General features: G+C 38.5%; 1 protein-coding gene across 8 annotated transcripts in view; it reads right to left on the bottom strand.

Annotated features, from left to right (window-relative positions):
• Nucleotides 1-12,451, bottom strand: part of EML5 (EMAP like 5) — a 97,769-nt gene that overhangs the window by 53,761 nt on the left and 31,557 nt on the right. For all 8 annotated transcript variants that reach the window (XR_014174101.1, XM_081938402.1, XM_081938408.1 and 5 more), the window contains 6 exons: nucleotides 11,148-11,315; nucleotides 9,669-9,775; nucleotides 8,074-8,192; nucleotides 4,444-4,630; nucleotides 1,559-1,664; nucleotides 314-407 (listed from right to left, as the gene is read on the bottom strand). Coding sequence is in view for 7 of the 8 variants with exons in the window: in XM_081938402.1 (XP_081794528.1) it covers nucleotides 314-407; nucleotides 1,559-1,664; nucleotides 4,444-4,630; nucleotides 8,074-8,192; nucleotides 9,669-9,775; nucleotides 11,148-11,315 (781 nt within the window). In the remaining variant the exon portion in view is untranslated. The remainder of the gene's footprint in view (nucleotides 1-313; nucleotides 408-1,558; nucleotides 1,665-4,443; nucleotides 4,631-8,073; nucleotides 8,193-9,668; nucleotides 9,776-11,147; nucleotides 11,316-12,451) is intronic.

The following is a 12,451-nucleotide window of genomic DNA, read 5'->3' as shown; positions in this document are numbered from 1 at the left end:
TCAACAATTATTTATATTGAATAATTAAGATTAGTAGATGAATTGTCTATTTATCTTTCAAAGTTAGAATTTGACATTCTCCATTTTACAAGTGGACCTAATGTACAGTATATGTAAGGCCTAGTAATATAAACACAATAAAGCAGATTGGATATAGTTTGTACAATCCATCCACATCCATAATAAGAAATTTGACAGCCCATTGCACATTAGGTATGAATACAAACAAGGCTACAAATGTCCTGCTTCTTACTATGATTTTAATATAATCATAAGACATTATTAGAGTAAAACAACTGGGTGACCTTTTTACCTTACTGCTGAAAGCTTATCTCCTTTTCTCCAATCCCAAAGAATAACAGTGTGATTGTCATCTATTCCAACTGAAGCTAAACGTTTGCCATCAGCTATAAAACAAAGTATAAAGCATTATTTTATAAACAGCAATATTTACAAATTATGGCAATAAATATGGGGGGCAGTTTGAATATCTAAACTCTCATTGTCACATATTTGTATCTCAGCAGTAACTGTCTTCATTGCTATTTGATTCCAAATATGCACTTTTATATTTTTTCAATCATTCTCCATCACTTCAAGGCCTAAAAGGTCAGTGTCATTTGCATATGGGCTGCTTGATTTTCCAGATTTACCGGTACCTCTGTATACTTTCAGTAACTTAATAATAATCATAGTCTGCTATTAAAATGCATATACTGTATTTCTCAGGCAAATCTGGCTTATTTACCTAATTTCCTGAACCACTTTGACATTCCAATAGTACTATATGTCAAGGATGGCTAATATAATTGCAATGTACAAAAATGCAACTTAAACTCAATAAAAATAGATAAATATTGAGTAGCAAAAACAAAAATTACATTTCAAAACATATTATAATGCCATACATTTTGTGCTGCACCTAACAAATGAATATTTAATGACACTTATATCTCTTCATATATGTAAACATTTTGAAGAATGCCTCACATAATAACTGATGAAATTTAAAGGCAGGCACTTCTGTTGCCAAAATTTGAAAGTGAGAACTGTGACACTTACTTTAAAAATCATTAGTTTAGAAAGCTAATGATTTCTCTAATTCAACCACATGCTTGTTTTTAAGATATACTTTTTCAAACTATTTTTTTTAAAAAAAATCAATAATGGTGAAATATATGACAGAAATGATGCTTTTGTTATATTTCAATGTTTTTTTATTGGCATTGGATCATTCATCATTTTCAACTATTATGGTCATTAACTTATTTTCAACATTTAACCAACTTAAGACCAATGCTATTACATATATCTGCCCCAATTAGTTTCTATGCAGGCAGTTATCACCACTTGATGATCGAAGATTTTGCTCCTTTGGCCATCAAACATCCACATTTTAGGAAGAGATGGGCCTCATAAGGATAGGCAGTGAGAAACTGAGTTAATTTCATTATATGGTTGCTAAACAGAATCCAATGCCAATGACCAGAGAGATTACAAAAGACAACATTCTAATAATATCTCTCCTTCACACACCAAATAGGATAACCATACATACCTGAAAAATCAACAGCACAAACACCAAACTGGTGATAGCCCTTTAATACCGACAATGGTTTGATTGTTTCTGTATCCCAAACATGGGTTGAGCAATCCCGGCCAACCTTATATAAGAGATTGAACACATAAACTTACTATACTAAATTTACTAGTTTTTTTTTTATTATACCCAATTCCTAACCATGTCAGCCATTTGTATTACAGTATTTTACTCCTATTTCCATGTCCTTCAGAAAACTTGCAAAACCTGGCTGCTCAAGAAGGTCTTTTAAGTCTGGTTAATATGGATCCATAACTCTGGCATTAATTCTTGCATTCTATATGCTTATGATTATTATTTTTACTTTATAATGTGTTTAATTTGTCAATACCTCTACATTCTCTAGAGCAGTGTTTCTCAAACTTTTTTTAACCATCGCCCCCTTAAGACACAATTTGATTTGCCACCGCCCCCTAAAGATTATTTAATTGTATAATATACAAAATGTATTAAATTGCAAAATGTATTACATGTAAATAAATTTTCACCGGTAGATCTATGAACATGATGTCATAGAAGTATTAGGAAATTCCATTGATAACTCTATGGCTTTTTCTTCATTCTCATCGATGAATCATAGAAAGGTGACTTTGCAAGCGCCTCCAGCTGCATGCAAATTTGCGAACGGCTTTGCAAGCGGATTGGAGGTTTATGTTACATTGCCAAAAGCAAGTGGTTGCATTTTTTACGTTTGCGTGTGGCTATGCAAGCAGTTGCAAGAAAAGACGTTTTATGTTACAGGAATGTTTGCAAGTGCTTGCTATATCCTAGTTTGCAAGCAGCTTAGCTTTTATGTTACGAGCCCCAGAAACAATAGGCCAGCTTTATGACTGAACTCTATTAATTTATAACAAGATATTGAAGCACGGATGTTGTAATCTTGTACATCGACTTATACGAAATATTTATTTAAATTCTATATCAATAACAATAGTTCTAACGGTTAGAACGACCATAGAGGTGGTCAAACACTCACCTTATCTTAGGATGGTTGATAGTACAATTAATTTGAAAATCCGTCGGTTAACAACATCATCATCCCGGTGGAAAAAGCCATAGAGTTATCAATAGAATTTTACAATATTTCTATGGAAATCTATTCATAACTCTATGACTTTTTTCCACCGGGTATATGACTCAAATTTCTGAAAAATCCCAGTAAAAAAATATTCATAGAAATATCAATAGAATACCACAGAAATTTGATGAAATTCTATTCATAACTCTATGGTAGTAATTACTGGGCATCTCCGACGTCTGACACACAAATGACGATCTGTAACGTGATTGGCTGTTCAGACAGAAGGGAAGGACGTATCTGAAACTGGCATTTTCGCTCGTCAGATGTGCCAAGGACGCCTAAACTCTAAGGAAGAAGACCCAGCAACCCCAACAGCACAGCCATAGAAATTTAAATAGAATACCGTAGAAATTTGATCACCTTTCTATGAGATTCTATTGAAATTTCTATTCCTTGTGCTACTGGGGAAGCCTCCATTCCTGGCGCAGTGAAAGGAGGCTGACTCACACTGCGCGCGGCAAACACTAGACCCCCAGTAGCACAGCCATAGAAATTTGAATAGGATATCATAGAAATTTGATCAGCATTCTATGGGATTTTATTGAATTTTCTATTCCTTGCGCTACTGGGGACGCAATGTTAGACCCAAGACTGACTAAGGAAGTGCACATTCGCTCGTATGAAAGCCATGTTTCCAACAGCAACGATCGGTGTTGCAGGTTTGCCCACGTGCCGCGCGCAATGACTGCTGTGTGAGTCCGGCAGAACAAGTAATAAATAGAATTTGTTCAACGCCCCCTTCTGTACGTTCAACGCCCCCATGTAAGGCGGAACTTCCTACCGCCCCCTTGCACTTCTTTAACGCCCCCCAAGGGCGCGGTACGGACCACTTTGAGAAACACTGCTCTAGAGCATGGGTATCAAACTCACAGTGTCATGTTGTCGTCACATGATGTTTTGTGACGTTTTTCCCCTTCGCAGAGCTGGGGTAGGCATGACCTATGTGTGATGCATCCGGCCTCTGGGCCGCCAGTTTGACACCCCTGCTCTAAAGTCTATTTTGGAATAAGGCAATAGATAAATTGTGCAAATAAGTAAGTACTGTAAATGTGAGCTTAGCAAACACAGCACTGTTTTTTCCTGGGATGATTCTGTCTGTCATTATAAATTATTGTTGTACAATTTTGAAAATAAACTTTGTAAGGTATATTATGTTACTTAAAACAATCACTAGATTAATAATTTCTAACAATTGTTTAGAAAACAGAAATTACTCCTTTTGATCAGAGGCATCCAAGACAAGATAATATTAAAATTATGACACTTTCTGTACATAACAATGCAAATGACATTGTTATATAAGAACATCATGACATATGATGCCACTATATAAACTTCATCATTTACATCAGGATCTACATGTCCTGTAGATGTCATCTTTTACATGCTTTGATCCAACCGTCATCTATGCAATGGATTCAACCCACTGGTTCTAATCAAGCATAGGTCCATCCATGTATTTTATGAAGTTCTGTGTATCCAGCTGCTTTAGTATTTTTCATTGTAAAACATGCAGTGGAAAAGCTCTCACACATACACTGAACATTTCCCTTTGCAGGAAAAATATGTTTCTGATTTCCAGACACTCCTATTCTTATACAGCCCAAGAATCATCCATGTTATTATTTTTTCTCATGTAGCAAAACAAGCCCAAACACATTTTCTACAGCAGAAGAATATTGACAGGAATATTAAATACCCTTTATAGACTGACTGGACTGAAATAACAACTCTAGATCTCTAGTTCTTCCATACATCCTACCTGGCCTGTGGCCACATAGTCCTTTAGAGGGTGAATAGCAAGGCATAGGATATCATCATCATGACCCAAATAAAAGCGCTGTGTGTTTTGCTGCCGATTGTATACTATGCCCACTGCTGCAACGTGGTACACAATTTCTCCAGTCTGAGTGTAAAATAAATTACTCCGACAGTCATAGCCTCTGTAACTAATAAAACAACATGAAATTAAAGTAACATGTATCTTAATGCAATAAATATATACATGGATGGTGCTATTCCTCTTCAACATAAGCCACATTGTATTTAAATGCAGAAAAAAATAATCAGAAGCAGAAAAAAGAAGAAAAGGAAATCTAACTAAACTTCGTTTATGCCAATATTATTCACCATAACTCTATTCCTATTTTTGCTTTCACTAGTTTCATACCTTGTCTTTTGTTCTCTAAGCTTCTCCCCTCTCTTTCTGAAGGTCTCATCAACTTCATCCAAACTAGGGGTGGGCTGCTGGGGGTTCGCAGGAGTTCAGGAGAATCTCTAGCTAAGATTCTGTGCAGTTCAGAGAACCCGCAAATCCCACTCCTGGTTGGCCCCACCCACCCCTCCCCAAAGTCCCCACGTGGCCCGGTTTGGATGCAGGTAAGTAGGGGCATGCATGGAGGCTTGGGGAGGGTGAAAAACAAGTCTACCGGAAGTTCAGGAAAGCCGGAAATGTGCCCGTTTGGGCCTCCAGAGCTTGGGGAGGCCATTTTTGCCCTCCCAGAGGCTCAAAAAAAAGCCTCCACAGCCTGGGGAAAGCAAAAATACCTCCCCCGCTGTGGTGCAGGAGGCCAACTAGGCCATGCCCACCATGGACACGCCCACCAAGCAACCAGGCAGAGAACCCCTTGCTAAAATCTTTGAAGCCTATCCTTGATCTAAACACAGCTTTCCCAGTTTTCCTCTTCCCCTCAAACTGTTCTTTCTTTTTTCATAACACTCCATTTTTTTGTATGCGGTCCATAATGATTTATCTTTCATTTACCGTGTTTCCCCAAAAATAAGACACGCCCTGCTAATAAGCCCAATCGGGCTTTTCAGAGCATGCGTCATAATAAGCCCTCCCCTGAAAATAAGCCCGCCCCAACTATTTAAGTGCATGTGCAACTGGTCCCCGCCATTACCACTGTACCACCTATTGGTACAGCTTCCAGGGCAAAAAGAGGGCCTGCCGCAAAAAGAATGGCAGGCCAGCAATGTGATCACCTCCTGCTGCCTGTTCCTTCTCATGCACAAAAACACAGCCCACCCCACCCCAATGGTAAAGGCAGCCTGCCTGGTTCCCTTCCCTGCCGCTCCTTTAGCGAGGGGTGGCAGGTGGGGGGGGGGGAGAGAAGCGAGGCGCGCGTCCTAGCGCTACCAGACTGACAGCTCTACTGCGTTCCTCGCCCTTCCGTCCATTGAAGCCCCTTGTAAAACAAACCTTGTGAGTTGAATTCATGGCTTTTTTTACAAGGGGATTCACTGGACAAAAGGGCAAGGAACATGATGGACCTGGAAAGGTAAGAGGTGCGCCTCGCGGCCCAACACCACCCACCTCGCCCCAATGGTACAGGCAGCCTGCCTGGTTCCCTTCCCCGCCGCCCGGGGTGGCAGGTGGGGGGGAGATGCGAGGAGTGCCTCTTACCCATTCATCCAGTGAAGCCCTTTGTAAAAAAAATCTTTCAAGTTGAACTCACGAGGTTTTTTTTACAAGAACAATCATGAATTCTTAATAATAGACATTTAAGCCTGTGCAAAGATAAAAGAGAAGAAATAGGCCCTCTCAGGAGAAAGAAATCTGCCTCAGCATTTTGGGGTGGGGGGATTGCAAAGGATTTATTAGATTTTCTAGCTCGGACCCGAGGCAACTAGAAACTCGACACAAAACACTTTCTCCCTCCATGCCTCTCTCTTTCTCCCTTCCCTTCCTTCAATTGGCTGGCGGCTAACTGTCACTTGAGCCAAAAAGGCCGGGGTGAATAGTATCTCTCCCAAAGGCCTGTGAGGAAGGGCTGGGGATGGAAGAGAAGGACGAACAGCCAGGTGCCTCACAGCGGAGGCGAAGTGATAAGAGGTGGATGACTGGGGGAGAAACCCTGGGGGTAAAATAGGTGGGCGAAGGGCAGGAGGAGAACAGTCCGATTCCAAGCTAGGACGCGCGTGTCGCTTCTCCTCTCCCTCGCTAAAGGGATGTCGAGGAAGGGAAGAAGCCAGGCAGCTGTTACATTGGGGGTGAGGTGGAAGGTGGCAGGCCAGCAACACACCTCGCACCCCATTCCCTCTCACGCAAAAAGAACACCTCCCACCAGGCCCCAATGATAACGGTGGGCCTGGCTGCTTCCCTTCACCAACGTCCCTTTAGTGAGGGGTAGCAGTGAGGGGAGAAGCGAGACACGTGCCCTAGTGCTACGGAAGACAGACAGCTCCGCTACATTCCTTGCCCTTTCCTCCTTGTAAAAATAACCTCATGAGTTCAACTTGCGAGGTTTTTTTTACAAGGGGCTTCACTGGACGAATGGGCGAGGAATGCGACGGAGCTGGAAAGGTAAAAGGCGGGCCTCGCTTCTTACTTTCCCCAGAAAATAATAAGCCCTCCCCTATAATAAGCCCAAGGACATATTTCGTGGGTCAAAAAAAAATAAGACCCTGTCATATTTTCGCGGAAACATGATATGTACCATTCATTCCTAACCATATTTCTTTCTGTTTTATTACACATTTCTCCTGGCTTATCCCATTCACCATGTAATAAAGTGGGTGAAAGCACACTCCTATATACAAAAAGCTAAAGATTTCTGTATCAATCTGGTGCTGTTTTTTTGGAGCATTGTTCAAAGACCATTTCTGTGGTATGTAGCCTGCCAAAGGAGCATGGAATGCTGTTACCTTCCCATTGAAGTGGTGCCTATTAATCTTCTCAGATTTGCATGCTTTCAAACTGCTAGATATGCAGGAGCTAAGGCAAGTAAAGGAAGTTCACTCCATGGTGCAGAGCTCAGGTCTTCTAACTAGGGCTGTCAGCTCTCCAGCTGACAAGCTCAGCATCATTAACCGCTGAGTCATTGCACCTCTACTCCTACATACCAAATTGGATATGTCTCATAGAACGACAAATCAAACTAAGTTATATCAGTAATTTCCCTTTGAACTGTTTGCCCTGATTAAAAAGGTTATCTAAGTTTCTGCTTTCAACTTAGACCTACTTCCTATCAACTATTAGGGCAACACTCACTATCTTGACCTGTTTTAAACAATAACTCATAAATTTAAAACAGAAAAAATATTGTTTTGTAGAAGAAACATGCAAACACAGTACATTTGCCTAACATGATTCATATAAGCTTCCTTCCCCATATTGTTATATTGGGTATGCATAGGAAGAATGTACAGGTGAAGTCTGAGAAATTATACTCAGGAAAAACAATGCTTTCTCTCAGTAGTATAATTCCATTCAAAATAAACCCACGTGGCTGCTTTTAATTAAAAACAACATAGAGCAGCCAGTTGTAGAATTCATCCTGGAGAATCCAAATCTTGATAAATACATAATATGTATTATTTCCTTTTAGGAAAGAAAAGAAAGAAAAAATAGAAAAGGGGAAAGAAAAGGAAAAAGAAAAGATTTACACACCCATGAACAAAATGCAATCTTATACTATTGATAGGAGCCCTCTCTCTTCTTTTTGAGGCTGCAGTTTTTCGTTTTTCTTTGCATTGCTCTTTAAGCTGAGGTAGATCTTCTTTGTAAACCTTAGCAGAGAATACAAAGATTTTCTGTCATTGTGCATATTTGAAGAACCAATCACTCTAAGGAGTAGAAGTTTTCCAAATGAACATCATATATTGGACATAATTGCAACATGGTTAAAAGGCTATTTCAATTAAATAAATTATTAGAATAAAATTTATAAGTAATTACTGTGAAAGCTGAATAGGCAAATGCTTTGCAAGCCCCAGTAATGAAAGTCAATAGCATTAAAAAAAAAACCCTGAGGTTAAGATTAAATATAATAGGAGGTAAAACCACAACTATCTGCTCAAGAATGGAAGATGAAGATATTGACTTAGTGGAAAGGTCCTACTTCCATTTTAGGCATGAAAACCAACTGGGTGACTTTGGGGCAATCACCCTATCAGTCCAACCCATCTCATAAGGTTATGGGAAAAATAGGAGGAAGGAGTATTATACATGTCCATGGCCTGAGTTATTTATAAAAATAATAAAGTTGGAATAAAAAATAAAGAAATGTTAATATTAGACATTTGGGGCAAGAGCTGAAATTACTTTTAAAAGTCAATAAATGGGATACGTTACAGAATGACCTAGCGGTATGTAAAGGTTCCCCTCGCACATATGTGCTAGTTGTTCCTGACTCTAGGGGATGGTGCTCATCTTTGTTTCAAAGCCGAAGAGCCAGCACTGTCGATGACATTTCCGTGGTCATGTGGCCAGCATGACTAAACACCAAAGGCGCGCGGAACGCTGTTCTCTTCCCACCAAAGTTGGTTCCTATTTTTTTTCTACTTGCATTTTTACGTGCTAGATTGCAGAAGCTGGGACAAGTAACGGGAGCTCACTCCGTTACACGGCACTAGGGATACGAACCGCCAAACTGCAGACCTTTTTGATCGACAAGCTCAACGTCTTAGCCACTGTACGTAGCAAATGCATTTCTCCATTTTTAAAAATCCATTTGTGATGATAGCAAAAAGTTTATCCAGTGATACACTACTTCAGGGGACATAATTTCAGGGATCTATATGTAATTGTCTTGAATTTGGAAGAAGCTCCATAGGCACTCAATGTGACACGGCTAGATAAGAACTTTTATTGCATACTAGAACAAAACCATTTAAAGCAGTTGATTAAACTCTGCCAACATGATAATGCTATTCCTTCTTATAGTTTACATTGGGCACTTCTTCCTTTTTCATGGCTTTGAAGAATCTTGCTTGGTACGTCTCATGCTGGGTGGCATTTGGTTATTAACATAAGGCAGATAGTAAGAAAGTCTAGTGTCCAACATCTCTAAAATCAACTTATTTTCCATATTCCATCCTCTCCCTCCTAAGACTATACAGAATCAACAGGCAGACAATTGATTGGCAGAAAAGTAACTCAAGCTTAATTGTGGTATTAATATTTTAGACACATCCAGGATTATTAGGACAAGCAGAAACAATCTAGGGTGTTTCTAGCTCATTCCTTAATGTATAGGATAATACCTGTCGTCGATAAGTGATCTGAGTCTCTTGCTCAATTTCAGAGTCCAGCTCTGGAACATCAGATTGATCAGAATCTGATTCTTCACTATTGGAGTCAATCATGCTTTCTATAATACAAATAAAATGTAGAGAAAATACTGAAATAGTAAAAGCAAACTCAAGTCAAGAACTATACATATTCTCACAGAAGCAAATTCTATAGAGGGCCTTCAAGTTATGAGCATAATGTTCCCACATGAGAAAAAAGGGTAAGATAACAGAAACCTGAAAGGATGGGAAACAAGCAGTTACAGTACATAGCTATAACTATTAACTCAAAAAAGACAGAAGACAATAGACAGTATTCCGGGATACTGTACTGTTCTCCAGGGTGGAGAATTTCTCACAGGATTTCTTCAAAGGATAACATACATACCCCCCTCTTATTATTCTGTAGTAAATTTATGTCTGCCGCTAAACATGCAGGAGGGAGGAAATTTAAATGTTATAAATAATACATAACCCTCAGATCTAAATTTCACTTTTACTACCACTCTCATTATAGAAGGAGAGCTCACCCTTGACGATTATCAATATCTATACATGCTCAGCAACATTATTGACCATGGTTAAGTCACCAAAGTTTTCCATCAGTATCAGAACTAAGTTGCAACCCAGCTGGAACAATTACAAAAGCCCCTAAGATACAACAGCAAATGGGACCAGAATTCCTATCACTAAATGATGAGATTGCAAAATTCAACATCACATGGTTGAATTGCTTAATGATGGCAGTCCTGGCACTTCTTATTGTAGTTAAACATCCATTTGATCAATAGATTCCCATTAGATTATTACTTTTTCTCATTTTAGACTATTAATATGATTGCAATTTCTTGTACTGAATAGTTGAAAATGGACTGCTCCTGTGTTTTATAAGAAAGGCCAATTAAAGTGTCTTTCAAAGGATAATGTTTAAATTCATTGTAACAGTGCCAGTACATAGCCAATGTTAAAGATAGAAAACAAGAACCAAAATAGGAATAAGAATCATCGAATCTGGTGGGAAATCAAAAGAAAGAGCAAATTACAGTCCAGAATACTTGCAGAAGATTCTAAGATTTTAATGCATCTTGATCAAATCCAATTCTATATCTATATTTACATACGAGATACATTTTCAATCATTGTTCCATACTGTTCTGGAATATTTTGGAACTAGACTCATTTTTGTAATCTATTCCTGGCATTTAATATGACTTTTAAAATATTTTGTTATTAGCCAACTATAGAAGAGGGAGAAAAAAGATGTCTAGATAAATAAATACCAATGTTACACAAATATGGAAAATGGCAAAGAACAAAACAGGGGGGAAACCCCTCAAAATATGAATAATAGCTGAAATATTGCCCATCTAAAGAGAAATTCATGTCAAAATCATTACTAGCAATATTATATGTTATTGTTGAAATCATATTAATTTGCATATATTCACTCACCTTGTGGGGCTATGTGAAGAGCATCTTTCAACTTTCTTTCAGGAATAAATTTCCACTGGAAAACAGAGTGGTCTGCTCCACCAATAGAAATAACCCATTGATAATCGTGTGACCACCTGACATTTGTCACGTGTGCTGAATGACCAAAGTATTTCTTAAACTTTGCCCCTATTAAAAACATAGGTTCATTACATTTTGAAGTATAGTTCACACAACTTACCTAATGCAGTGTTTCTCAAATGGGGTTCTTAACAGACTTGGGACCACTAGGTCTTCATGGTCTTACAAAAAGCCAACAGGATCAGGTTCTTCCTGATCTCTGAAGGGAGATTGTAATATGTTTTTGAATTGTGAGCTGCCCAGAGTAATTTGCTGAGATGGGCAGCTATAGCAATAAACCAACCAACCAACCAACCAACCAAACAAACAAACAAACAAACAAACAGAGAATGTTCCAGAAGTCAGGTCTATGGCTGAGAAGACATATCTCCTAGTACCCAACAGCTAACATTTCTGGATTGATGGGATTGTAACATGCCCACCTGCTGGATTGAATGAGATGGGTAGAAACAACTGGGAAAAGATGTTGTCTCAGGTAAACTCATGCCAAGCTATGAAGAGCTTTAAAGGCAATAACCAGCACCATGAATTGCACCTGGAAATACACTGGCAACCAATGCAACTCACACAGTAGTGGTGCTAATGTGTTGAATATCCAACATCATGAAGCTTGTGAATACTTCTCAAGGGCATCTCCATGTACAATGCATTGCAATAATCTAGATATTTAAGACCACAAAACACAGTAAGAGTAGTTTTCACTTAGCAATCACAATTGAGACTAGCAAATGAAACTCTGGCCACTCTGAAAGCTCATCACTGTGTGACAAGAATTGCTAGTCTCTGCATTCTTGTTGTATTTTTCCCTCTTCATAAAGTTTTATTAATGTTACATGACCTATAACAGAATTATTACTTTTGAATTGGCTTTTAGTGTATTGACTATTTGAATAAAAAAAATTCAAAAAATTTGGAAAAAATTGAATAAAAAATCTTAACAATCAGTCTCTTTTTCTTTCTTCCATTTTAAGCATGTATAATCTTCATATAGTCCACTGGAGTTGGGGTGGGGGGCAATTAAATGAATAAATACTGAAAATAATATAGAATCCCAAGAAATACTGAAGTCTAAAAATGATACAACCTATTATCAGAGAGATTTGCATATGCCCAATCAATCTGTGGTTAGTTTAACAATTAAATTCCTTAGTAAATGAGTCACAAAGGTTACATTAGGTTGATTG

Source organism: Natrix helvetica, assembly GCF_964273705.1.
Source record: "Natrix helvetica genome assembly, chromosome: 1".
Classification (NCBI taxonomy): Eukaryota; Metazoa; Chordata; class Lepidosauria; order Squamata; family Natricidae; genus Natrix; species Natrix helvetica.
This window is presented reverse-complemented; position numbering and strand designations above follow the sequence as displayed.